A 25215-nucleotide genomic window follows, 5' to 3' on the forward strand; every position below is an offset into this window, starting at 1 on the left:
TTAAAACCATCACTAGGTGGCAGTCATGCCATGAGCCTCTGGCCTTTCAGCACAGACCAAAGTGCAGTTCCTCCTGTCGCTGTTCCACCTGACTCTGGAAGCCAGACACCCTGACTAGAGAGCGTGTTGGGAGAGTAACACAACACTAATCTGCTGCCTCTGTCTAATGCTGGAGAGAGCGGCTAAATGAAACAGTGGAGAATTATTGAGTGAAAAGGAGAAATGCTGAGTGACTGAAAAAGAATGAGGCAAATAAGTCTACCAGGCAAATAAGTGATATATTGTATCCTAATTAAGATCTGAAAATGTTCATTCATTTAATTGTGTTAAATGAATTAATTGTGTTTTGAGCTTTGAATTATAATTCAAAGCTCAAAACCTGCTAAGCTAGGAAACAGCAGGATAGGGGAATCAAAACACCATTGAATTACCATTTGATTTTCAAGTTTTCGTAACTTAAATGCAATAGCATGAGCCAACATTTTCCTATTCCCACAGCCAGCTGATGTGGATCTACATTAATATTTAAATTTTTTCTGATAAGTTCAATTCCTACTCTGCTTGTAGCTCAGGTTTTGTTCACCTGCACCTCCCGAGGAAAAAGCTTTGATTCTTTAGCTTCTAAATGCTCCACTGTGTTTCATCATCACTTCATCAATATGAGCTACTACTTATATATATGTGGTCCCATACAGTATCACTGTTTATTAACACAAGCTAAGCACAAGTGACAGTAAATAAAAAAAAACTGTGTTATACAGTACAAGTAGATTAGAGTAGTCAGTGCTTTGGTGGTCAGCTAACATTAGCCAATATTAGCCTTTCTCAGAGGTTACACTTAAACATCCCATTGATTGAATTGTATTTAACAGGGATTTACATTTATATTTTTCTACTGAAAGCTGCAAATTGCACAAAATGTATAAGTGCTGTAGAAACAGAGCTCCTCAGGCAAATTGATCAGCGGGACAGCCTGTCAGTAAAACAGCAGCGATAAAAATAAACCCAAAAGGTACAATTCAGCTCTATCAGATTCTTTATTTATTTATTGCATAAGACAGATGGAAATGTTTTTATGAGATAATGATCATTTTTATGTGTCTGCTGGTTAATGGTTTCAGTTTTTTGAGTGTGTATAATAATACATATAAAGATATTTTCACTTCTAAGGGCTGCGGTCCCTACATACTTTATGTGTTGTGTGTGTGGGTGAGTGTGCTGCCACTGCTATTTTGTCTATTTTCGCCTGAATGTTGTTTTTGTTGTCAGCATGCTCTTACAAAAAGCCCAGAAAGGCTTTCGCAAGCATCACCAGAAGACGAAGAGAAAACAAACAGCAGCCTTTTCATCAGTGTCTCATCATGAGCTCTCAAGCGTCTGGCATCTGCCATCGCTACAGAAGGAGCAGACACACGTTTAAACACCTAATCACCCAGGTCAGACAGAACACTAAACCGTGACTCCTCGCCTAATTCTCCAGGCACCAGGACAGGAAAGTGTGCACCTTCCCACACACAAAAGCAAATCAGGTAAAAGCATCACTCAGCATCCATTAATCAAGTTAATGGGAAAACACTCTATTTTGGAGTGGTGGCGCTGACCCAGGGTCAGTTTTTAACACTTCAGAATGTGAGAGTCGACACATGACAAGGAAGAAACAGGCCTTTTTTTTGTATACATAAAATATCTAAAGCGTACCCGATCTATTTATTCCCTCAAAGCAATGTGTACTCTGAATTGCCATGTGTAAGTGCACATAATATGGATGTGTGTGTGTTTTTGTGCAGTTGTGAGTATGTAACATTTTCCCACTGAACCTCAGTTGGTATTCAAAGGCCACAGTATCAGTGGTCAGGGAGAGGTCATATAAGAATTCATCATATCCCCTCTGATCTGACTTCCAGCTCTCGAGCAGTAGCTTTTTTTCAGCCTTTCATCGGAACAGTTTATGTAGTCCGTGCGTGGGTCTAAATGGGGTGTGGTCACAGAGGAGAGGAAGGAAAAAAGAAGCTAGATCTTTGACATGTGGGATTTTGCTTTACCTGGGGTTCAAAAGTTCTCTGTGCAGCGCTATGCCCAATACGTCCTGTAGTGGTGGTAATTAATGCAGAAAAGCCCGCTCTTGTGGTGCAACCCAAAAAAATACACACGTTTGTACTTTAATTTTAGTGAGGACACTCATTGGCATAATTCATTCCATAGCCTTTACTCTAATCTTAATCATCACAAGTAAATGCCTCACCCTTACCCTGACCTGAACCCTTTTTCTAATCCTAACTCTAAAACCACGTCTTAACCCTCAAACAGCCCTTTGAAGAAGTGAGGACTGGCCAAAATGTCATCACTTTCCAAAAATGTCCTCCCTCTGTAGGGTCAGTGCTTAAAATGGTTCTTAGATATACTAAGATATAAGTACAGTAGCACACACACACAGAGAAGAGAGTTCTCAAATAGCCTACTACAGTACAGTTTAACAACGGCCAGTTCGAGAATATATCATCCTATATGTCTCTACTGGCTGCTGCTGCGGTCTTATTATATCACAGTATTAGCAGTAGCGGCACCAGAGTGTGGTTGCAGAGACATACGCCTCCACTGAGCCACAGACCTGAAAGAGGCCTGAGAGATCTCATTACATGATTAATAGGTGATATATTTAACTTTTAATACTGCGATGAAAAGCGCAGGTTCGGACGCTAACAAGACTAAGTGTTTCAACATCTCCGCTTTTGTTCTAGATGGAACTGAAACAGACATGACTAGACAATATTTGGCATTTCAGTAAAAACAACTGCAGCGTCGGAAATGACTGTGGTTTGCTGAGCTGAACAGTGCAGACGTCATCACTGGAAAACTAACAAACAATGCACTGGCCACAATAGAGTGTTGCTACTTTTATCGCTGTCGGGCTTTTGAAAGAGGGGAGGACGTTCTGCTGAGAGTTCTGTGACACTGAGTGGGGATTATTGCAGTGAGGAGGAGGAGAAGCAGGTTCATATAGAGCTGCAGACACAAACATAAACACACCTGAGGGCACAGAGCTAGGAAAAGGCACCGTGAGGCTACACACACATGGATGCGTGAGAGCACGCACGCACTTGCACTCACACATGCACACGCACAGGCACACACACACAGTTTGACTTTTTGGTGCTATTACACAGCACACACACACAAAAAACATGTGTTTTACAAAATGAATACTGACTTTGAGACTAATCAGTAACACTTTAAATCACAACCCACAGCTTACAGTGTGTTACCCATCAATTTAAAGTAATTTTTGTAATAACTGGTTATAAATACTTAGAGTATAAGTGCTCTATATTTTATACTGTTGCTCAGTAAGTCAGAGTGTAGACTGTAATAATTGATTATTTATCTATAGATTAAGTTACCAGTACTGGTACATAAAAAGTAGGAAAAACTATAAGCTGTAGGGTTAGGTCACAATGTATAGCATTACTCTTTAACTTGTGTGGCAAACTGCATACTTAATTCCTGCTCTACTAAAACTAAACTAAAGTAAACCCCAACTGCTGATGACGGCCACAAGCATGGATCAAAGCTCTGTTAAAAGTGCTTCTTGTTCTTATGGGGTAAGTTGGTTGAATATTCCACATGTTCTGCATCAGTTCTCACCAACAGTATTTCATGTTTCTACAAATCAAAGCATTTGCTATCAAGAGAGTTGAATAAAAAAAAAAAACTCTAGCAACTGACAGGAAGCAAAGGTTCATAAAAACAGACCAATCAAGCATCTGCTCCACCTGCAGTGATCTGCCCCCTCCAGCAGTGGGTGGCCTGCTTGGGGCCAGGCAGCCAGCGCTGTTTGTTTACAACACTGGTGAAGTGCGGTGTGTGTGAGCCAGGCCTGGCGTCACAGTGTGTTCCCGACCGAGCAGAAACAAACTACGCTGCTGTGATGTCTTTATTTCACATGAGGGAAGGGACAAGCTTTTTTTCCCCATCGCCTGACAAGATCGCTCTGCTGGTTAATGCCACAGTGTTTGTCGTGAGTTTAATGTGGTGCGGATGGCACAGCCGGGCCAGCCGGCGGCTAACTGCCTTCATCTGCAGCCAAGTTCTGACGAAACAGGGAGGAGAAGGACAGGGCAATAATGATAATGTTACACACACATACACGCATTCGTTCTTACCTCGGAGAAACATCTGTTATATTATTCTGTAATTCCGATTACAGAACAAAGTGACCCAGTAGCTTAATAACCTTTGACTTTTGACAGTGGGTTTTATGTTAGTCATACAATAAAAGGCCATAAACTTTAGCAGTGACCACAAATGAAAAGCTCAAATATTTATCTGCAAATTGAGCCATTGACATTTTTCATATTTTGAAAAGAGTCTGTGAAACATTTCCAACAGAACACAGAAAAAGAAAGAAATCGAACAAGAACATGAATGTTACGAGAAATTTATTGAAATTTTTGTTTTAAAGACATTTTTCAGTTCATTATCAGTGTTTTACTCTAATAGCCAAATGATGGCGCTATAACAGATTTGTAGCAATGCACCCAGCAAGTTAAGACATTCTCAATCTCAATTTGTGAGCATTGCTGCTTTTATTTTGAAAATCTTGATTGCAGTTAATTACAAAGCACCACACACCAGGACAGAAAACTTTCCAGGGTTCTGAAAACTCCTCCTAAAACATGATGCTGAACCCTGTTTAACTAGGTCTAACTTTGCTTGTGGGGACCCAGTTGGTCTGGTTTCCCAGCGTGACTCTCATTCACCATGACTAAATTATAGCATGGAATAATATGTGTGGGAATAAGGAGTGAGAGTGAAAGAGGTAAAGAAAAAAGAAAAGGACAGGGCACGCTGTGGTGCTGCTGCAGCATTAAAGCGTCTAATGACAGAGTACAGAGCTCTGGGCCTACAGGTCTGAGGCCGAGACTCTGCTCTGTCATTTCTCCTGAGCGGCCTGGCACACTGGAACCATTACTGAGGCACTGGAACAACACCGCATGGTTAAATGAGGAGCAGCCTGAGGCTGCCGAGGGGGTAACGATGACTGGTGACAATGATTTGGGAGCACATCATATCAGTTTGGAGGTTTGCCCTGCTGGTCAGCTTTAGCTTTAATGTGATGACAGCATGAACATCGCCATCATGTGTCCGTGGTACAAAGTTGAATCACCTCATGTTGACTTCTCAGTGTTACCTCCAGAGCGTCAACCTGCTAATCATTAAACAAGACTGAGAGTTTCCTGCCACATGCTGATGCTTTGAGCTACATGCTAACATCAGCATGCTTACATTGCTCACAAGAGCAATCTTAATATTTTGTCAATTACATTTATAAAAACTTGTGCAGTGCCTTTTTGTTTGACCTTAGTTAATGCCATTAGCTACTTCAGAATTATTCACTGTCATCCTCAAACAGTTCTACATTATATTGTCACTTTTTTATTTTGTGTGCTGGACTTTGTAGATTTTTAGAAACAGTCTATGGGACAGACTTAAGTTAGAAATCGTTGTGTTCACCCTACTTGATTATCTGCAATGAAGACTTTATAGTCTATGTTTTCATGAAATTAACTTAAAGTTTAACATTAGGAACACATCTCAGAATAACTCAACAACGGCACCAGAAATTATACTGTAACCTTCAAAATGACAATAACAATAAACCGATGGACTCAATAAAATCTAATCTTCAAAAAGAAAGTATTTATTGCAGGGCTGTTTTTTATTATTTATTTTAAAAGACCAGTGTATAATAATAAGTTGTGTTGCCTCGCCTTCACCATAAAACGTTGTGGCTATAACCTGATGATAAACACACGGTAGATAATTTTCTAACCAATATAACATCAAAAAGGCTTAGAAGTTTACCTCCATTCAAATCTAATGATTATTAAAGTATTTGAATTGTCCAAATACTCAGGTTTCAATAATACTGAGGCACAGACCTATGTGTCAGACTCATGGCAACAAAAGGAAAACCTGCCCTATCAGATTTAATTGAGAATAATTGGACCTGGATAAACTTGAATCAGATCTCAGGTTACAACAGAGAGTCAGTGACCCACGAAGTCCTCTGCCTTGCATTTGCACAAGTGAAAAAACAAGCATGACTACCCTTATTTAGCCATTTGTGTAGCCTATAGAAGAAATTCAGGGATATGAACGCATGACACACAAACAATGTAAGCAGCCTTATATATAGGTAGGGCTATTTAATATTAAATAAATACATTTGTGGGGCTAGTGTTGTTTGTGCTTTTAGACATACGTGTACTGATCACATGTATGTTGACCAGACCAAAACGCAGGTTCAGCTGCTCAGTGGTTTGTCCTTCTTCACCTATATTATTTTGTTTCACTTCTCTGTAATTTATTTAAAATTATTTATATTTTTTTATATAAAGAACATGAACAAACAAATATGGGTCAGGAAGAGTTTAAATTCTCTCACTGATATTCATTTAACATTTTACGTGAAAAACAACACAGCCTCGCTTTAAATGTTGTGTCCATTTTGTTTAATATTGGGGAACGATTGTGTGTGAATAATTGCTGCATGTGTGTGTATGTGTGTGTTTGTATATGTGTGCCTGCCTGCGCTGCCTGATTGCCGGGTGCTTGCCACTGGCTGTACGGCAGCTAAGTTGGTTGGAAGGAGGCAAGGGTGTGGCCGGTGCTGGGTATCCATTACTCACAGGGGTACTTTGATGTGGGGCTGCTGGAGGGTGGGGGGGGGCAAGAGAGAGAGAGGGGGGGGGGGCAAACAAGTCAGGGCAGGTGAGCAGATTCTACGCACTCAGGAAAAGTATTGAGCCTGAGGGGCTGGACCTGAATCACATTCTCCTCCTCCTTCTGTCTCCCATTCATCCTGACACACACACACACGCATGCACGAAAGCACACACGCACGCACACACACACGCACGCACGCACGCACGCACGCACGCACGCACACACACTCTCTCTTTTGCAGAGAGAGAGACACACAAACTGGAAAAAGTTATGAACCTGAGCAGTCTGTTGGAGGTAAGAGGGGTCATTCAGAGAACTCACAGTATTAAAGCTCACCCCTCCCCTTCCACTTTCCTTGTCACTGGCACTGGCTGCCCTGTGACGCATTGGAAATGCAAAACACAGGTCAACAGAGAAGGACCAGTGCCATCTGATACACTGCCGTTTGCTAAACACATCCTGTAAACATCAGAGAGCTGGGCATCAAGTGCCGCACCCTCGGGGGCAGAGGAGACTGATGTGGCCGGCAGCGACGGCCGTGATGATGGAGCTGAGAGGCCCTCAATCACACACACACACACAAACACACACACATGCACGCACACACACACACACACACACACACACACATACATACACACACAGCAGCTCACTGCCTCCTGGTTGTAGCTTAGAATATTATAATGTTGCCATCAATTCACTCATCGAACAATTGTCAAGAAAACAAATAAATATATTTCCCAAAATACCAAACTACTATTTTTAACCCAGCTGGATGAGAGTGGTTTTATGAAACTAACTAGTGTGAGCATGCTTACCTATCCAGGCTAAGAAATATGTTTTACATAAACATATGAATAAAGAAGTGTGAAAACAGGGAAGAAATAATGAAAAAACATAAAATGGGCATTGATGCTGTGTTAAACATTGTTCAACATTATTCCGTACAGAGACTAGAATATGAGAATATTAAGACACAGCTAAATATTGTATACAATTAGGCTGAAAATAATTAAATGAAGTATCTGCACCATATTGCACAAACTCATAAATAGAACAAAATCTGTCATCTAAACATACCAGATTTTTCAAGATCCATGAATTATTCATCGAGTAATCAGAGAAAAGGGTGAATAATGCCCTTTCTCACAATGTTAAAGAAAGCAAAAAAAACTCTCCGGTAGTTGTTGCGTACTCCTGCTAACTACAACACAAACAAACAGATTCAAATGGAAACAAAACCTCTTCAGCAGAGGTTGTTTCGTGCATAAAATGTAAGAACGAGGCCACAGTGACATTTTAAAAATATCGTACTTTGTCCGACCAACTGCACAAAAGCTAATAAAAACACATCTGATAACAAAGTGTGAACTTGTAACATACTGTTTGATTTTGTTATGAAATGGGAGAGAGCCCTGTTTCTGAATGTTTGGCACTGTAAGTTAGGATTTCCCAAAACCACAGACCTGGCTTCTCCAGAAAGATGTGGATTGAAAAACACCACAGTCAGAGTATAGTTTTTCACATTGTCGGGCCAACAGTGTTTTACCAACACTGACTCCTGCCACACTGACATCACATAACTAAAGCTGCTACGCATATGAAACTGTTCTAAAATTAATCACAGTGATGACTATGATATACCTTAATTATGGCATCACTTGACTTTAAAAGGTATAATTAAGTCAACCACTTGTATGTGATGGCAGCGATTGAAATGTTAAGACAGGAGTGAAATCCCTGGATGTACAGACTCTTATGATCTAGTGGGGGAACACAAACATACAGAACCCCACCTCCAACACTTTCTTCTCACGTCTTTAGAAAAAAGAAGAAAAAAACAACTCGGTTATGAAAGGTCCCACATGAGAAACCGTCTGATTTCCACAGAGAGCAACTATCTCTTTTATTGTTTGTATTGCACCCAATGAAGAGATTCAGGTGGGAATAATCCTCCTTTGACTGGCGAAGGACGCCCTTTTTATAGCCTCGGTATCAGTGTGATGATACATTCCTATAGTGCTGATGAAAGTAAAACTTAGAGGGAAAAGTGTCCTGTATGAAATCTCTCAGTCTGTGGCTAACAGAGGATTTTCTTTTCCTCTCACCACCGGGCGGCAACGCAGAGTCTCAGGGAAGCCAATTAGAGGGCCTTTCCCGGCCTTTTAAGAGGCAGATAATGTTCTTGTTTTCATAAAGCATCCTGTTATTTAATCAGGCCTGTAAGTGAGAGCCTGACACCCCTCCTATAGTGTACAGCAGCCTCCCTCCCTCCTCTCTCTCTCTCTCCCTCTTTCTCTCTCTCCCGCCCTCCCATCATTCCTGCCCTGAGCCCTCCATCTCATTCAACAGCCCTTGTAAGCCTCCAGGAATTCATTCTTGGAACAGGCCGTGCAGTAAGCCATGTCTTTCTGCAGAGCAAACACACACACACTCACACACATGCACATGCACAAACACGCACACTCACATGTACACACACTACTGACGACGCTGCCTGTAAATGAGGGAGAGATATATATAAAGACTTTGATATGAAATTTCAGGAATATCACACGTTTCTACCATTGCACAACTACTGCAAATCAGTGTAAATCACATTTCACATCAACAAGAGAAAGTTTGTTTATGGAAATCAGACCTGCCCCATCTTCAATGCTCATAGTCGATATAAACTTACAGAGAGAAACAATGGATTTTTACTAGTTCACACTTCAAGGCTTCTACATGGCACAGGTGTGTTTGTATCCTCTTAAATTCAAATCATTGACGAAGAAGACGAAAACAGCATGTAAATCATTGACTGGCATTGCTGGAAGACGTGTCCACAGCCTTTACTTTTGTACACCACATTGTAGTAGCATAAATAAAGTTGCATTCAATGTAATACTTCAATGTATTACTTTAGAATTAATATTATAAAAAATGTCTTGAAAATAATCAAAGATAAAGTGTTATATGTCATGTCAATGTAAATAAGATTATTATTGATGTATGAAGAAGTGGACCTTTTTAACAGTTTTACATACTGTTGACTGTTAACAATGTATCATTTATAATAAAATGATAAGATTCTAAAATATATACAATACAATAACATAAAGTAATATATATAATATATCTCTAAATGTATAAAAAACATAAAATATGTAGAGATAGAATAAAGGATTTTTGTTGTTATGTTTCCCAAAGGTATATACGAATGTTGGTAGTTTTACTGGCTTTCAGTGGTAAGTCAAAATATGAAAATTTTGACAGCACAATGATGCCAGATGAAGGTTTTGGAATCACCAAAGTCACTGAAAATTAATCCTGAGGGGAACATGAATGTCTGAGCAAAAAAAATCATTAAAATCCATCCAGTTTTTGTCATATTCCACTCTAAAACTCAAATGTGAGCCTCAAGGTGGCGCTAGAGCAACAGTCAGGCGATCACCAAAGGTCAATAGAATTCCCCCCTTCATGAGGAACATGAATGCCTAAACTTCATGATGGTTGTTCAAATATTTCAGTCTGATCAACCGACCAACATCCTTTCAGCTACAGCACAAGTATGTGTCCTTCCTTGTGTACTCTGTTTTAGTTGTTGTTTGTTGTACCATGTACTGTTCTGCAGCTGCTGTAGCACTTTGGCCCAAGACAAATTTCCCCTAGGGGACAATAAATTAAAGGAAAAAAAGAAAAAGAAAAAAGTGTGCCTTGAAAAATAAAGAGTGACATGTTGGTTCATAGGCCTCTGAATGTAAGATTTAGCAGCTTCATCCCCATCATCCAACATAAGGATGGCGTTTACTCAACAAAACAAGGTTAGTGTGTAAGTTCACATGTACACCACAGTCTGACTTTGGGGATTTTACCTTGCATCCAGAACACCATCCTTATAAAATGTGGGTCAACACAAAAAAGTATAATAATAAAAAAAACACAACATTTCTAAAATAACCGTGCTTGATAGCTTTAGGGCATTTAATACTTAAGAATAACTAGTCTCATTGTATCCTGGGTGAATTGCATACTGTAGAGGCACACTGTCTGTCCTGTGAGTCTGTTTTGTCAGACCCCTGTTAAAAGCAAGTGAGGGGGCACTTGGCACTGTAACCAACCTGAGTCAGAGTTAAACAGGTTCATTCTGCAGAGGAAAAACAAGAGCTCACTCCCTCTGCCTGCAGTGTCGGACTCACAAGACCTGTTTGCTGCTTCGCTTTAAACTCCTGGAAATGCAAAGTGCTCTCTCGCTGGCCTGGGGAAGTAGTTATTGGTAACACAAACCTGTCTTCTTTGCACTTCACTTTCAGCAGCAGCGTGCCCTTGCCCAAGCCTGAGGCGAGCCATAGCTCACAAAAAAGGGAGAGTAAAAGAGACAGATGAAGAAAGAGAAGACAGGGAGAAAGTGAGACGGTGGAGGGTGAAGGGACAGGGGGGAAATGTCTTTTTTTTTTATGGGAATGTTTCACTTAATCTCATAAAGGCAGCGTGAAAACCTCCATCTGTTTGCCGAGCAGTTCAAAAGAGACTCCACATGCCTCCGCTTGCTGCTATATAAAAACAACATTCTAATGCAGATCTTAAAGAGGGCCAGCGGCTCAGCCTGCACAATGAGCTGGATGTGCCAGACGAAGCTATGGAGGATGGGACGGTGGGAAGGAGATCACGGTAAACAGAGGGGAGCAGCAGAGAACGGGGGTCCGGCGGGGATGAAGAAGTGGGGCGAAAGACGTCAGAGGGTTAAATCAAACCAACACATTTTTTCCTGTCAACAGTCCTGTTTCTGACCTGCTAGACATGGCCTTGAAGCGGTATAGACAGACAGGGCTGGTGCGGATCGCCCTCTGGCCTCGCCTGCCACTCCTCCGAATCAACCCATTCACCTCTCCACCTCTCCCGACTCTCTCCTGCCTTCTGTTCCCTTCTCCTCTGCCTCTTCATGTTTCACCATGAGGCTTATACCATTCGCCTTTGTCATTAATAGAGGAATGTCCTGGCGCTGAGCAGGGATCCAAGATCAGCACCTTCACATTAAGGGTCTGCAACGATAAAACCCTCCCTCTCAATAAAAACTTCTACAGCAGGTGGAGGCACCATGAATATCCCGACAGAGGAAATGAAGGAAAATCAGACACATCAGTTTAAATCATATGATTATTATATAAATTATTCCGTTGATGTTATTCAAATACAGGGAACCAACGGTCCTCGAGACGGCAGCGTGATGCCTGTGCAGTCAGGTTTTCCTGCATGCTAGCGCCTCTGCACACCTACAGGCCTGCTCTTCCCACAACCGGGGCAAGACCAGGCCCGATCCTGTCTGCAAAGCTATTCCGACAAGCCGCCCCCCTCTGAAAAACTCCAGGGTTCAAACTGCTGCAAGATCAAAGCGGCAATACTGCAGTAATAATACGTTGCTGCCCTATGTATGTCTCATTCATCAGGGAGAGGCAGTGCTATAGTACATTTGTAACTGCAGGGCCACTAAGCACTCATCATATGATGTTAAACTTGCTGTGTGGAAAACAACTTCAGCTCTGTAGGCAGATTGAGGACCAGGGATGGATTCTCACCAGTCACACTCCCAAAACATTGATATGATAAGGAAGGACGCAAAGTTGCACCCCTAACAAACTCTCCAGCAGCTGTCCCAACTTTTCACACATCCTTCCTCACTCCATCTCATCATCAAGCTGCGACCACACCATCACCCCCACCCCCCCCACACACACAACCCTCCTGCGGCCAGCTCGAGGTGTCTCCCAACCCTTTGGGATGATGGCGGTATTTTAATAGCAGAAATCTGGCACCGAACTGCATCATCTGGACTCCATCTCTCCTTATGAGCATGACATGGCAATCTATTTTTAGGTCCGCATTCTTCTCAGATCATCTGCGCCGACAACAGTCTGATGAAACACTGACCTCCGCACGCTCCCTTTGAAGTGACAAGTGAGAGATGTGCCGCCTTAAGAATGCCTAGAGATGCTTTCTCGAATGCCAGGAGCAGCTCTGCGAGACGGCGGCGTGCTCGCCCTCGGGGAGCAGATAAGCAGCCTTGCGTGCGTAGACGTAGGTGTGTGTGCAAAATCACAAACACACAATTGCTTGTGAGAAAAATGATTCTCTCCCTTCTTGAGGCTTCATTAGTGCCAGTGAGACAGCTGAAATTACCATAAATTAACCACTAGGTCATTTGCATACTGTAAAACATTCAAACCATTTCAACTTGAGTTTAAGAATTTAAAACAATTTAAGCTAACTGACTTTCAGCTGAATAATTCACACAGTCATCTCCTGGAAATTGGCAACTACTGCTTACAGTTAAGTTAATTTGATGTGAAAAGATTAATAAAGTTCAAACAGCTTGACATCAACAACTGTTCAATCACAGTGACAAATACAACTGTTGTGTTCCTTTTCCTCAGTTGCTAGAGTCAACAAGAGTGTAAAAGGATTGAGGAGTTAACAACTAACCTCGTCACTGTTAGCACTGCTTTTATTAGAGGTAGAGGCAAAGGCGCTATATGACATGAAATAGGCAGGTTCATTCAGGTGTATTAAAAACAACGGGAAGTTTGTTGGATTATTTTAAACAACGGATGACTCTTTGCCATTGCCAATAGAGAAGTTTACCTTTCAGATTTATATATCCCCCCAGTGTGTCATCTCAAACGTCAAGAAAGCACTGACAACTGCTTCTCACCTCATTGCCTTGTCAAATTAGAGCGTTCACCCAGATGTCATGTTTCCATCGTGGATGCTTATTTTATCCATTCTCATTGCAGACAAAAGCCAGAGTTTAGTGGGTGTGTATGGGTTTTTTGAACAATGGAAAAAGGGCTTGAGACAAAGGTCATTTGCGTAAATAAATCATACACCTTCTCAGAGTCAAAACGCTATTAGTTCTGAATTCAAAATGTTTTATCCGGCATCAAAAAAAATCTTGTGATGATCACTGTGCATCTACGACCTCAGTGCATACATGAGCTGCTCCACTTAATCATGATATAATGGTCCTAGTTTGCTCAAATGTAAACTAAGCACAATGCTCAACTTATAACACCCCACCAGTGTAACTTAAAGCTTAGAGCATGACTATCCAAAAAGTAGGACAAAGGATTACAGCATGAATACTATTAAAGAAATATTATGTATAGCATTATTATTTAATAGACTAATAATAACATTTACATATTTAAGTGAGCATTCAATTAGTTTATCATAATTTTAATTCAACTGAAATTCAAATGTTGAGATGTTTAAAAATATAGAAAATTTGTGAAACTGTATTGGGAACAATTCACACTATAAGAAAAACAGTGCTCTGTACAAATATTTAGGCGGGCATATTTTGCAATCCACACATATATACACAAGCATGTGATATTCCAGCTTCTATTTTGGAGAGGTACTTCCCACAAAGTGGCACAGCGGACTTCTCAATGTTTGTGTATTGGAAGTTTTGTGGTGATGCTGCTGACAAAGTAAACCACGCAGAGCCAGAAATGAGGACGAGCAGAAAAGTGAAAAAGGGGGAGCAACACTCTGCTAATGGCCATGCAGCCCCTGGGAAAAGACAGCCAGCATCTGAAAATCTCCTCACAGCAACCGACACATCTCCCGCATTGTCTGTACGTGTGGGGAGGACAGTTGGCCATCAGCTCGGAGTCAATGTTTAGCTTAGCAACGCTGGCATTAGCCGAGAAACTAACAAGAGATGTGGATGGGAACAGCAGCCGCAGCTGGGGCGTGTTAATGCTGCTGAAAATAATCCTCCAGAAGTAGCACTTGCACCTTTAGGCTGGAGAATTTTCCACCTATTTAAGGTGACAGGATGAGTGCATAGTGCGCTGCAGAGAGCAGACCCTTCTGCAAATCATTCACACCTCATTGGTGGAAGTGATGACAGGGCTGAACTGAGCTGTACGACAGCGGCGCTGCAGGTCAAGGTGACATCTGTTTAGTTGTGACCCGAAGGCCTCTCCAACCACCGGACTTTCAAGTCTCACTGTGTTGATGATTCTCTCAGCTTGACGACCTGCAATTAAAATGCTCCTTGTCAGCTGCAGGTGGAATTGTGCATGACTGATTTTTGAATAAACAAACAAACAGATGTGGTCGTTCGCTTGAGCTCGAGTTTGCAGCAGCCTTGGGCCAGCATGTGTGGCTTTTGGAGATATATAGGAATGCAGCGGTGAGTCGGACCTACCTCAGAGGTAACATACAACAGGAATGTGATGGCTTTTAACAGCCTCCTCACGGCATTGAGTGATTTTACCTCTAATTCCTTCTCCATTTATCTTTGTGTAGACTCACCTTGTTGCACCAGAGGTCAGAAATATCTCACCAAGCATCCCAACCCACTTTCCTTCCCCCTCTGCAAGAAAACAGGACGTAATTCCTTCCATCCTCGGAAAATTCTGTGACCACCTGTCTTTTTGTTTCCCACCTGCTCACCTTAACAGACACATTCAATTCAGTGCTTGTTTTGCTGCACACAGATCTACTGTTTTTTTTTTTTTTACAAAGCCAACACATGATTGTGAAATGCAAAGCACAGAAAGAGAAGAATGCACTTCATCCATCGAGGAAAGAAACCTGACATATTACTGTAAGCCTTTTTCAGACGTGAACTCTGGAGAATGTCCACACAATTGGGTCTGGACTGCTCTGGAGTTTGCAACAACACAGAAATCTCAGGAGCGTCCAGGTGAGGGGTGATGCTACAGGCATACACAGGACATAATGTATTGATTTTGCGGTGAACCCTTGTTTTTGTTTAAAGTACATAGACACAAGCATTGGACCATATAACCATCACTCTCTTGGCAACTTCGTCAGTGTATTCTACGAGTATAGCCTTGCTTTTTCATCCTGAGATATTTGTATTCCTTTTGTATTCCTGTTTCGCGCCCTTCAAGTGTTGGAAACGTCATCAATAAGGCCTATCGCGGTGAATACTCCGGAGGATCTAACGCTCTATTCTCACATTGGCTCATTCTGACATTATCTGAAGTTTTTGCAAAGGGGTCTGGCAGGAGAAACTCCGGAGCCTCTTATTTGGACATTTGCGTTCTCACATACAGTCCCTTCGGTAAATGTCAGGAGATTATCCGGAGTTCAGTACACGTCTGAAAGCAGTTTAATTGTTGAGCGGCTCACAAAGTCAATTGAACAAAAAATTATACTTCTGCACAGCATGGTTACTTCCTCGCCCCTGTCTACAGATCCATGTCTGCGAACTTGCGCCTTAACCAGCTGGTGACTTTGGCGGAAAACCAGGTTTCCCTCTGATAAAGAGCCGCTTGAGTGGTGAAGGCTGGACACCTGACAACAACAACAACACAGAACAGTATGAATACAGCAACTATCTGGACCTAATGAGCAGAAAATCCTCCTGAAATTGTGTACAAGCCCTCCCACACAGGCCGAGGTGAACGAGCAGCAACCCAAGGTAATTTTGGCAACTGGAATGTGAATAACATTCCTGTTGCTCAGGACTCTTCCTCGTCCAAAATATTCTTTGGCCGAGTCCCATGGGAAAGCATACTCCAGCGTGTGTGACGACAACAAGCAAGACTTATCACCCTGTTTTCCTGTCCTTGGACTTTTGACACGGCAGATACCTCATGAACAGGCTGCAGTGGGCTGAAGCTGCCTTAAAGAGTTTCAAAAGTAAGAGAGGAGGGTCTGATTCAAAACAAAGTGAAAACCTTTAAGTATTATGAGTTTATTCTCTACAACATATAAGCATTCTATGCTTGATGTTTTTTTTTCATAAATATCTTTGCATTAAAAGAAATTCCTAAAATTCCTTAAGATATTGCAAAACTCAATGTTAAAGAAAGTGAAAAAAAATGATAAATACAGGATCCATCCCCCATAATAGAATCTGCTCCAAAAGTTTATAGGTTTTTCCTCAGATCATATGCCACCGTTCCATCAAGTTTCAAGAAAATGCACAAATGTTTCAAAAATATACATTTGAAACATGGATGTATATTATATAACAATTCCTTACATACATAAAAATATTAATGAAATGGATAAATAAAAAGATGTACTATCAAACGTGGACTATGAGTTTTTTTGTCATTTTCTACGATGACTATTGAATGTTAACACACTGATTAACTTAGAAGGCCTGCTGCTCCACACACACTTACTAGACGTGTGTGGATACGTGTACATACAAGAGTGCAGTACCAGCACTGTCACAACAGCAAAGGATAAAAGCTGACTGCAGCCAATGTTACCACTGTTTGCCGTGGAGTAGGGATGGGCGTGGGGGTTTGCTAGAATTCTGCTTGTGTAGCACGGTGGATATAAGGGATCAATCTGACAAAGGTGCCCATTGTTTGGCTCTATTAAAAAACCCTGTGTGTGTGTGTGACACTTCCCTTTTAATATCTGGACCATCATGAAAGGAAGAAGAGGGATCTGACTGTAGGCCTCTACAGTCAGAACAACATCTATCTCACAGACAAAATAAATACAAATGTCCTCAGCGACATGGCTATCAAACTACAAATAACATCATGGCTACAGTAAGAATCATAATGAGTGCACTGACTGAAATGAAGGCAGTCATTAGGCTGCTGGACCCAAAGCTAAGTACTTCCTACTGGGTTATCTTCACTGTGATATGGCGAGCTGAGCCAGTGCCTAACTTTAGCAGCAGAGGAAATGGGAGGGAAGAGACTGCGTCGTCCGGGTCAAACAGGCACATGGGGCGTTAGTCTCATCTTCTCTGAAGAGAGAAGGAACGATGCTGAAAAGAGGAAACAGTCGAAAGGTACTTTCTCTCAGCAGTTAAAAGCAAGAAAATAATATTTGGTACACTTGTCAGAGCTTGATAGAAAGGGAGGCCCGAAAAATTTGAGCCCAGAGCGACTTCACTTTTGGAAGCAATTGCATTCAAGATGAGATGATCAAAGCAGTGTAAACCGATCTGACAGGGAGCATAAAGAATATGACCCTCAGGATAACAGGAAGAAAAAGGCCTGTACCTTTCGCTCAGAGGAGTGAAAAACAGATTTTGAAATGTCCCTGCGTGGTTTGCAATCTTTTTATTTAGTGATTTATGGTTTATCTCATATTGAAAACAGTTAAAATGCTACGGTGTTTTTTTTTTTTGTACGCTTGGAAGATTAAAGGAATAATCTAAGGTGCATGCAATGGTTTAAAAGGAGCACACTCCTTGCCGGTCGATTAGTGAGGCACTGCAGAGGTTGCATATGTTCGTGTCCACATTTGACTCGCAGAAGAAAGAAAGAGAGAGTCATATTTTATCCCTTTGAAGACAACCATACAACTATCTGGCACAGACAAGCAAATAATGGCTTTTCATGGGAGAGAAATCAAAGTGAACAAAGTCTTCTCACACTGCTGCATTTCATACAGGCCAAAATGTCCATTGTGTACCTGCTGCTTTTTGCATTTGCTCTTAAAAGCTGAAATTTTCTCAGTTTTCCAGATGTTTCCCTGTGTTCCTCCTCCTCCTCAACTTGTCTCCGATGAACTGGAGAGGTTGGACTCTGCTACTGGAGGAAAAGAAGCCAAAGGCAGCTGCCATTGCATTTCCAGCCCCTGTCTTTGCTGAAAAACAGCGGGCAGGAATAGCCTAAGGTCAGTGTCACTCCCTACATATAATCAGACATGAGAGGACAAAAACATTGTCATGAGGGCCTTGATTTATTCCTCCCCGAATGGGCTTCCCTTGTTTTCAAGCACTTCCCATAGCTTGGACTATATTCTTCCTGGCCTAAGAGTCTAGGCCAAAGTGGATGACAGATTTCACCGCAGTTGGACTTGTTTCTAAGAGTTGTACTGGACTAAGTAGATCTATTGTTCTTCATTCTTTACTTAGTCATTCTGCAGTCACAGATGGAAGCTTTCACATTTGCTGTTTTAATATACATGTCTGTTTCCTCAGGAGAAAACAGACTTTATTATGAATCAGAGGACTCACGAATATATGGTTGGAGTGCATTACACATTACTGCTTGGTTTGATCACGCCTGTGGACCTTTGCTACTGTTTTTATTTTTACATTATTCCATACGATGCATAAACCTTTCTTTTCCCTTTGTGTTAATCTTTCATGAGCTCATTATTTAAATTTCAATTAAGTGCGATTAAGTGTATATATATACTCAAGTCTATATATATTTATATTAAGTAAAATAATAAGCATAAGAGTGACTCTGTGGCATTGTAGGTGCTGTGCTTTGAGCTTCATGCTAACCAAGCTCACAATGACCATGCTAGCATGATTATGTGTAGAGGGCATAATGTTTGTCAGCTTCACCATCTCCGAACTTATTATACTAAATCCTCTGATCTTCTACAAAAAATATGGTGCTTCAGGCTGTTTGGCACAATATTAACAACATGAATGTATATTTAGTATTAGATGTATGCTGCCAATCATGTTGTTTAAGAGCATATTATTCTAAGGTATCATATTCAGTTTGACAATCAAGTTGTAAAAGGATATTACAACACTAGACTTGTTGCATCTCAATCCCTGTGACTGACGGTGTCTTTGAACGCCAAGCTTGTCTCCTCACAGAGTGGCCAACAGGTAGATTTGGGAGATTTGATGTAATGTGATCCAATGACACATATGCACAAACGCAGGCGTGTACACATGAAAAGCCCAGTTAAAGAAACAGGATTAATGCACAATAAGGCACAAACCCCCTTTTTTATCCGAGAGGAGCAGAATCAATAAGCGAGGCCCTCTGTGAGAGTCAACAAGTTCAGACACGGGCCAAAACTTCAATGACTGTAAAAGAGCTGTTTCCACAAAACCATGGATTCTTCATTGGTTGATGCAGTTTCACAGAACTGCAGTGTGAGTGGCAAAGAATCAAGAAGCAGAGATTATCAAGTCGGAGGTAAATAAGCTCCTGGCACTGCAGTGATGCTGTTTCTCGTCGAGTCATGTGTCCCTCTGTGACTTAGCTTGAGAACATTTTCCAGAGCTTTTGCGTAAACAGGAAAAAAACTGGCCGGCCGGCTGGCTGGTGGAAAGCAGATGGATCATGTCTGCTGTAGAAAAACATGCTGGCAGAGAAAGCTTGTGGCCTCTGCTTGTGTTGTGTAATGATGCAAAACCACTGGAGCAGAGGAGGGTTTTGATTCATGCATTTGCATAGAAAAAGATGTATCTGAAGCAAAGATCGTCGGAGGAAACAGTATGAAGTCTTTGTCCTTTTTGGATTCTTCTGATTTGAAATGTTTACTTCCTACAGTTTTTTTTAAAAGTTTACTAGATTAAGCGAACTAACAGCAACTTTTGCTGCAGTTATTTGCTGACTTTTTTGCTGTCACATAACCTGTTACTTACAGGCTAGCCTACTTTATTGATAGGGCGGATGTGGCTGAGGAGGTAGATAGGGGGGTCCACCAAGAAGGTTAAGTGATTCGATCCCTGACTCCTCAAATTTTTTATTCTGAAGATACTGCCCCCCAAATTGAAGGTTAAGGTAGTCTTACCACTTTAAAACCAAACCTACACCCTGATAATATTAAAAAGCCTCACTGAATTCTATTAACTGTCAAAATTTCAGAGAAATCAGTGCTCCTACTTGAGAAAACAACTCATTTCATATGTATGTGTCAATCTGGGTGAGAGGTTGCCAGAAGGAGGGGGCGATGCTTACAGGCCTCACCAACCACTTTAATTTGAGGGTATCTGGAGAATGTTTTCCTCCTAATTTGTCCAACTTTCCAGTATGTTCAGAGATGCTGTGAGACCCATCCAGTAAAACCAAGAGCAGCAGAGAGATGTGCCAGATCACTGCCAATCAGCAGAGGAATCTCCCCTCGCTGCCGGGGGTCGGAACCTCCGCAAACCCAAAATTCAAACAAAGGACAACAATGAAATCTTATCCTTGATGGTACTGCGTTTTTGCTTTGTTTGGTTTACAGCCTATTCTGAGTGTGTGCGGTGCAACACGAACCCTCTGTGGCCGTCAGGGTATCTATAGATCAGTTGGGCGGGCTGCTACAGTCAGGCTCAACTGTAAACAAGTCCCATTGAGAGAGAGCGAGGCCGACCCACGCACCGCACATCCCAAAGCGTCTGATTCATCGCCTTCAAACGGCCAAGAGCAAACTCCTCAACAGCTGCATGATGAATCCCCAATAAATCCATTACGACCCGAAGCTTTGAATCTCACTGAGGAAGCAGGGATGCAGGTGGCTGGAGCGGAGTTTATTGCAACACATACTTTCCAGGCAACCAAAACAACAAGAAGGATGCCCCCCCCTCGCTCCCTCTTCTTCCTCCCTCCTTCACTTCTGATTTCAAAGAGGATCTGCAGGGAGGGAGAAAGCACTCGGAAGCAGCAGCCTTTTGTCCGCGCGTTCTTTTGCATGAGGGAGAGCCCGTGTTTTGTTTACGGGACAACACAGTGTTGCCATTAAGGCTTTAATCAAAACTGTTTTCTAGAGCTGGGCCTGAGTGACAGCCCTCTCTCCCCCCGGTCGGCTCCCACTGAGGGAGAGCGAGCGACAGGAGGAGGAAGAAAGGAGCAGGGAAGTGTGGGAATGTCTCGACATCGTCGCCACGACGGGAAGCTCCTAAACATGGCTTTAAATTAGGGGAAAAGAAAACACAGGCTAAAAAAAGGCAGTCGCCTAACTATACTCCTGCCTGCTAATTTGTCACCACTTGAAAAAACAGGGAAAAAATAGCAACAGTTTTAAATCATACTGCTTTAAAGTTAGGATGTGCCAGTCTGTCTGTATGGTATAAAACTTAAACATAAGGGAGATTTAGGTCAACTCTGTTGCACTTATACATACATCTAAACCATTGTGGGTGGAATCTATGGAGCGCTGACTGCGCTCATATTAGAGGGGAGCAGAGACGTAGAGCACCAAGTGTCTGGTTCTGGCTGGCTGGCTGGGCTCGGACCAGTGACAGCTGCTGCTTGAAAGCCTCACATCCAAAGCCAGGGCTCACTGCCACTTGCTACATAGCAGTGCTGAGCTAAGCCCGTCCCCTCCTGTCCAAGCCCTCACTCTGAAAGATCAGTGTCCCGAACAAAACATTACACTCCTGCCAAATAATTCCCTCTAAAAACCATCTTGTCTTTAATGTCCGAATCCAAGAGCGGAAGGGATACTGCGGGAGAAAGACAAGATGGCGAGATGGTTTATCTGTCTGCTGCCGTGTCTGAGATGGGACGGGTTCATGGAGAGGGATGTCTCTCAGAGTTTTAATTGGAGAGTAATGTGTGAAACACTCAAAGCCACGTGTGTAAGTGAGTGTGTGTGTGTGTGTGTATTTACCTTATCGAGCAGCGGCAGGCAGCGGGGTACCCTGTGCTCCAGCTTGACAATGGTGATGAAGTCACCTTCTTGCCGTTCATCCTCGCTTGTGTTGCACAATGACAAAGGGTGATACTGCAAAGGAAGTGAAGGAGAGAGAGACAAAGGTTATGAGAGGAAAATTCGAAAATGTAAAGCTACTAAAATGTGACTGGTGGGTGCGTTTTTCTGTCCACAGTTTTAGGTGCATGGCGTTCAAGAGAAGCCCGAATGCCAAGGTACACAAACAGCACATCTGCAACTCCTTCCACCTCAGCACACTGACATTGTTCTTCTGAGCCAATCCAACATGTTTGATTTATGTATAATCTTAAAAATACTGAGACATCCTAGGGATTTGCTTTTTTTAAACAATGCCAGCAATAAAATGTTACACAAAAGCTTATTTTTTCATTGATAATAATCTAAAACAGCTGAACACAGTGACAGATCCTCCTAAGACCAGGAGACAGGACAGAACAGAAATAACAGCTGCTATTTTTAACATCACTTAAAGGAGGTAAAGAATATTTTTAGAGGAATAAATGTAGAAAGGAATAAAGATATTGTTATCTGCTGAAAGGAGATGGAAACTGCAAAGCAATGATAAGAACCAGATCACAGTTACATCTATCCATTCAGTACATTTTCAATCCCTTCGATTTGTACCCAAAACACCACATGTAACCTGCAGTCTGTGACCGTACACATATCAGATTGGATCATAACCAAGAATTAAAAGAATGTTTGAGACAACCATTCAAAAGACAGTCTAGACAGTGAATCCAAAGCTGGTTTTCACGCCATCAGAACACAACAGTTGCACTTGATAGAAGCTTTTATGTGTTCAATTAAGGCGTTTCCTTCCCAGTTAAAATCAAGAGGAAAACTTTGGCATCCAACGTAATCAATTACATGGATGGTGATGTTCTCTCCCACTCAAAGCCTCGAGGACTGAAAGAATGGGAGATGGTTTTTTTGGGAGGAACATTTGATCCCCTCTGAAAGGCAGGAAATTCGTAGCTGCTGAAAGGCTGCATTTAAGAGCTCAAGGGATAGCGGTGGTGTTTGCAAGTCACAGGCAAGCTGTCACGGGTACGAGGGGTTGCACGGCAGTCGAGGAGGAAGCGAGGGGCTCCGGAGACACCCCCTGTGCTTCGCTAATTTGCTCACATGACATCAGTGCGAGCAACTGCCAGTACACCAATGCTCCTGGATGACTCCTCTCATTGCTGCTCACAGATTTGCCCTGCTGCGCCCTATTCTCTCTGCGCTCACCCACACACCAGCGGAGCGGTCCCACCCTGCCCTGCCCTGTCCTATGTAGGCCCGTTCTGGCCCGGCTCAGCCCCGTTGGGCCTCTTCATGTGGCTGTGGGCTGACTTCGTGGGGCTCCCCCTCATCTCACCCAGCGGAAATCCCTAAATTAAAAAGACCCAAGGGTGACATCAACAGCTGGCACGCCGGGGCCTGGGGAATTGACGTAATGTGCTGCAAAGGGCTGTTGCATGTCTGTCAGAAGAGGAGAGGAGGAAGAAGAGGACTATGGGGGACCATGGTGGGGCGGGGACATAAAAGCCAACATTAGATGTGGGGTCAGTAGGAGTGAAGCACATTGTCCAGGGACTGTGCAGTGCAGGCGACTCACAAACCACTTATAATTCATGTGACAAGTTAACCCAATGCTACTGATGAATATTATGGAAAAAGCAGGTCACCAAAAATATTAATGAGCTATATATCAATAATTTCCTACCAGGGCTAGTTGTATCCCAGGGGGTATGTGAAAAACATTAGGAGTTTCTCCGTTATTTTTAAATGCATGCTATTTATGAATGATCGTAAATATATCCCCATATTTTTGTCACAGTGCCCAAACTGTGCCAGAACACTTAGGCAAATTGCAAGTTGAAATTTGACATATTATCTGTTGAAGTATACTTAAATATACAATAAAAAACAAGTGCAAATTTTGTTAACACATGAAGCCCACCTGCAGTAATTTTACACTAAATACCAGTTTCCGTACTGAATACAGCCAAACAGTCTCACCTCCACACTTAATTGTCTCTCCACGGCTGGGGCCAAGGACGCCCACACTGACTGACTGATTTGCTTGACAAGGATTTACACCAGCAGTCAAACATGGAACAGCACTTTGCCTTTGAATGTGTCCTGTGCGTAACCAGGTATTTTAATCTGTTTCTTCCTTGTGCCCGAGTCTGTTTGCCTGTGTTTCCTGATAGTTTTCAGTTTGTTTGTTTTGGCCTGGCTGCAAAACAGTTTACCTTTAGGCATTTTGTTCGACTGGGTTTGAGGTAACTACTAGCTAACTGCAGGCTATGTTACATCTTGTCAGGGCCAGAGTAATATTAACCAGGGTAAGATGGGGATGTTCATGTTGCAATCAGAGAAACTATTTCAGTACACAGCTCAGGCACGGGATTCTGTGTTGTGATTTGGCCCAGTAGTTACTGGCCATGTAGGAAGCGGTGCCTGACTGGCATTGATTTTGCTTCCCAGCCCCAGAAGGGATGAGCGGGTACATCAGACAAAAAAAGCTCTGTGCCACCACAGGGTCATATAGACTAAGGAGCTAAAAAATCTTGGAATCAAATCTAAATACCTCCCTCTTCCAAAGGGGAAGATGAAATAGAAAAAAACTTGGTTGAGGATTGTGGCCTTAGTAAAGGCTTTTGAATAACACCCCCTATGCAGGAGGGAAGGCAGGCAGTGATGCAGCATGAGCCCCTGGACTGGGCTCCACGCTGCTCTGCCAGCGGACTCCACCAGTCTTCATTTACTAGGTCCAAATTAGAGGACTAGAGTTGAACTTGGCCCTTTAACTTAGAAAAAATATCCTTTTCAATGACGCTATTTCACTGATGTTATGACCTCTGCTCTTTTTTGCTGTAGTTTTGTAGGAAATGTTGGGAAATAGCTACACTTCGGGAATCAGGTTTTGCAACACTTATTCTTTAGACTTACTCGATTGTGTGTGGATCTTTGTTGTGACATTAAACATGTCGATGCACGGGGCTGTGCAATCATAGCTAATAAAGCAGATAATAATCCCAATGCTGAGCCAAACAGGCTCAGGAGGAGCGGCTGCGTTCAGTTTCTTCTGGCTTTCTGAGGCGCAGCGTCAATGTTTTGCATCGTTGACAAGACTAAGCC

General features: G+C 42.3%; 1 protein-coding gene across 2 annotated transcripts in view; it reads right to left on the minus strand.

The window, feature by feature from the left end:
- LOC133019310 (E3 ubiquitin-protein ligase RNF43) overlaps window positions 1-25215 on the minus strand; it is a 78985-nt gene that overhangs the window by 6853 nt on the left and 46917 nt on the right. For both annotated transcript variants that reach the window (XM_061085740.1, XM_061085739.1), the window contains exon 2: window positions 22021-22134. In XM_061085740.1, coding sequence (XP_060941723.1) covers window positions 22021-22134 — 114 coding nt within the window. The remainder of the gene's footprint in view (window positions 1-22020; window positions 22135-25215) is intronic.

The sequence above is a fragment of the Limanda limanda genome, chromosome 14, assembly GCF_963576545.1.
Source record: "Limanda limanda chromosome 14, fLimLim1.1, whole genome shotgun sequence".
Lineage (NCBI taxonomy): Eukaryota > Metazoa > Chordata > Actinopteri > Pleuronectiformes > Pleuronectidae > Limanda > Limanda limanda.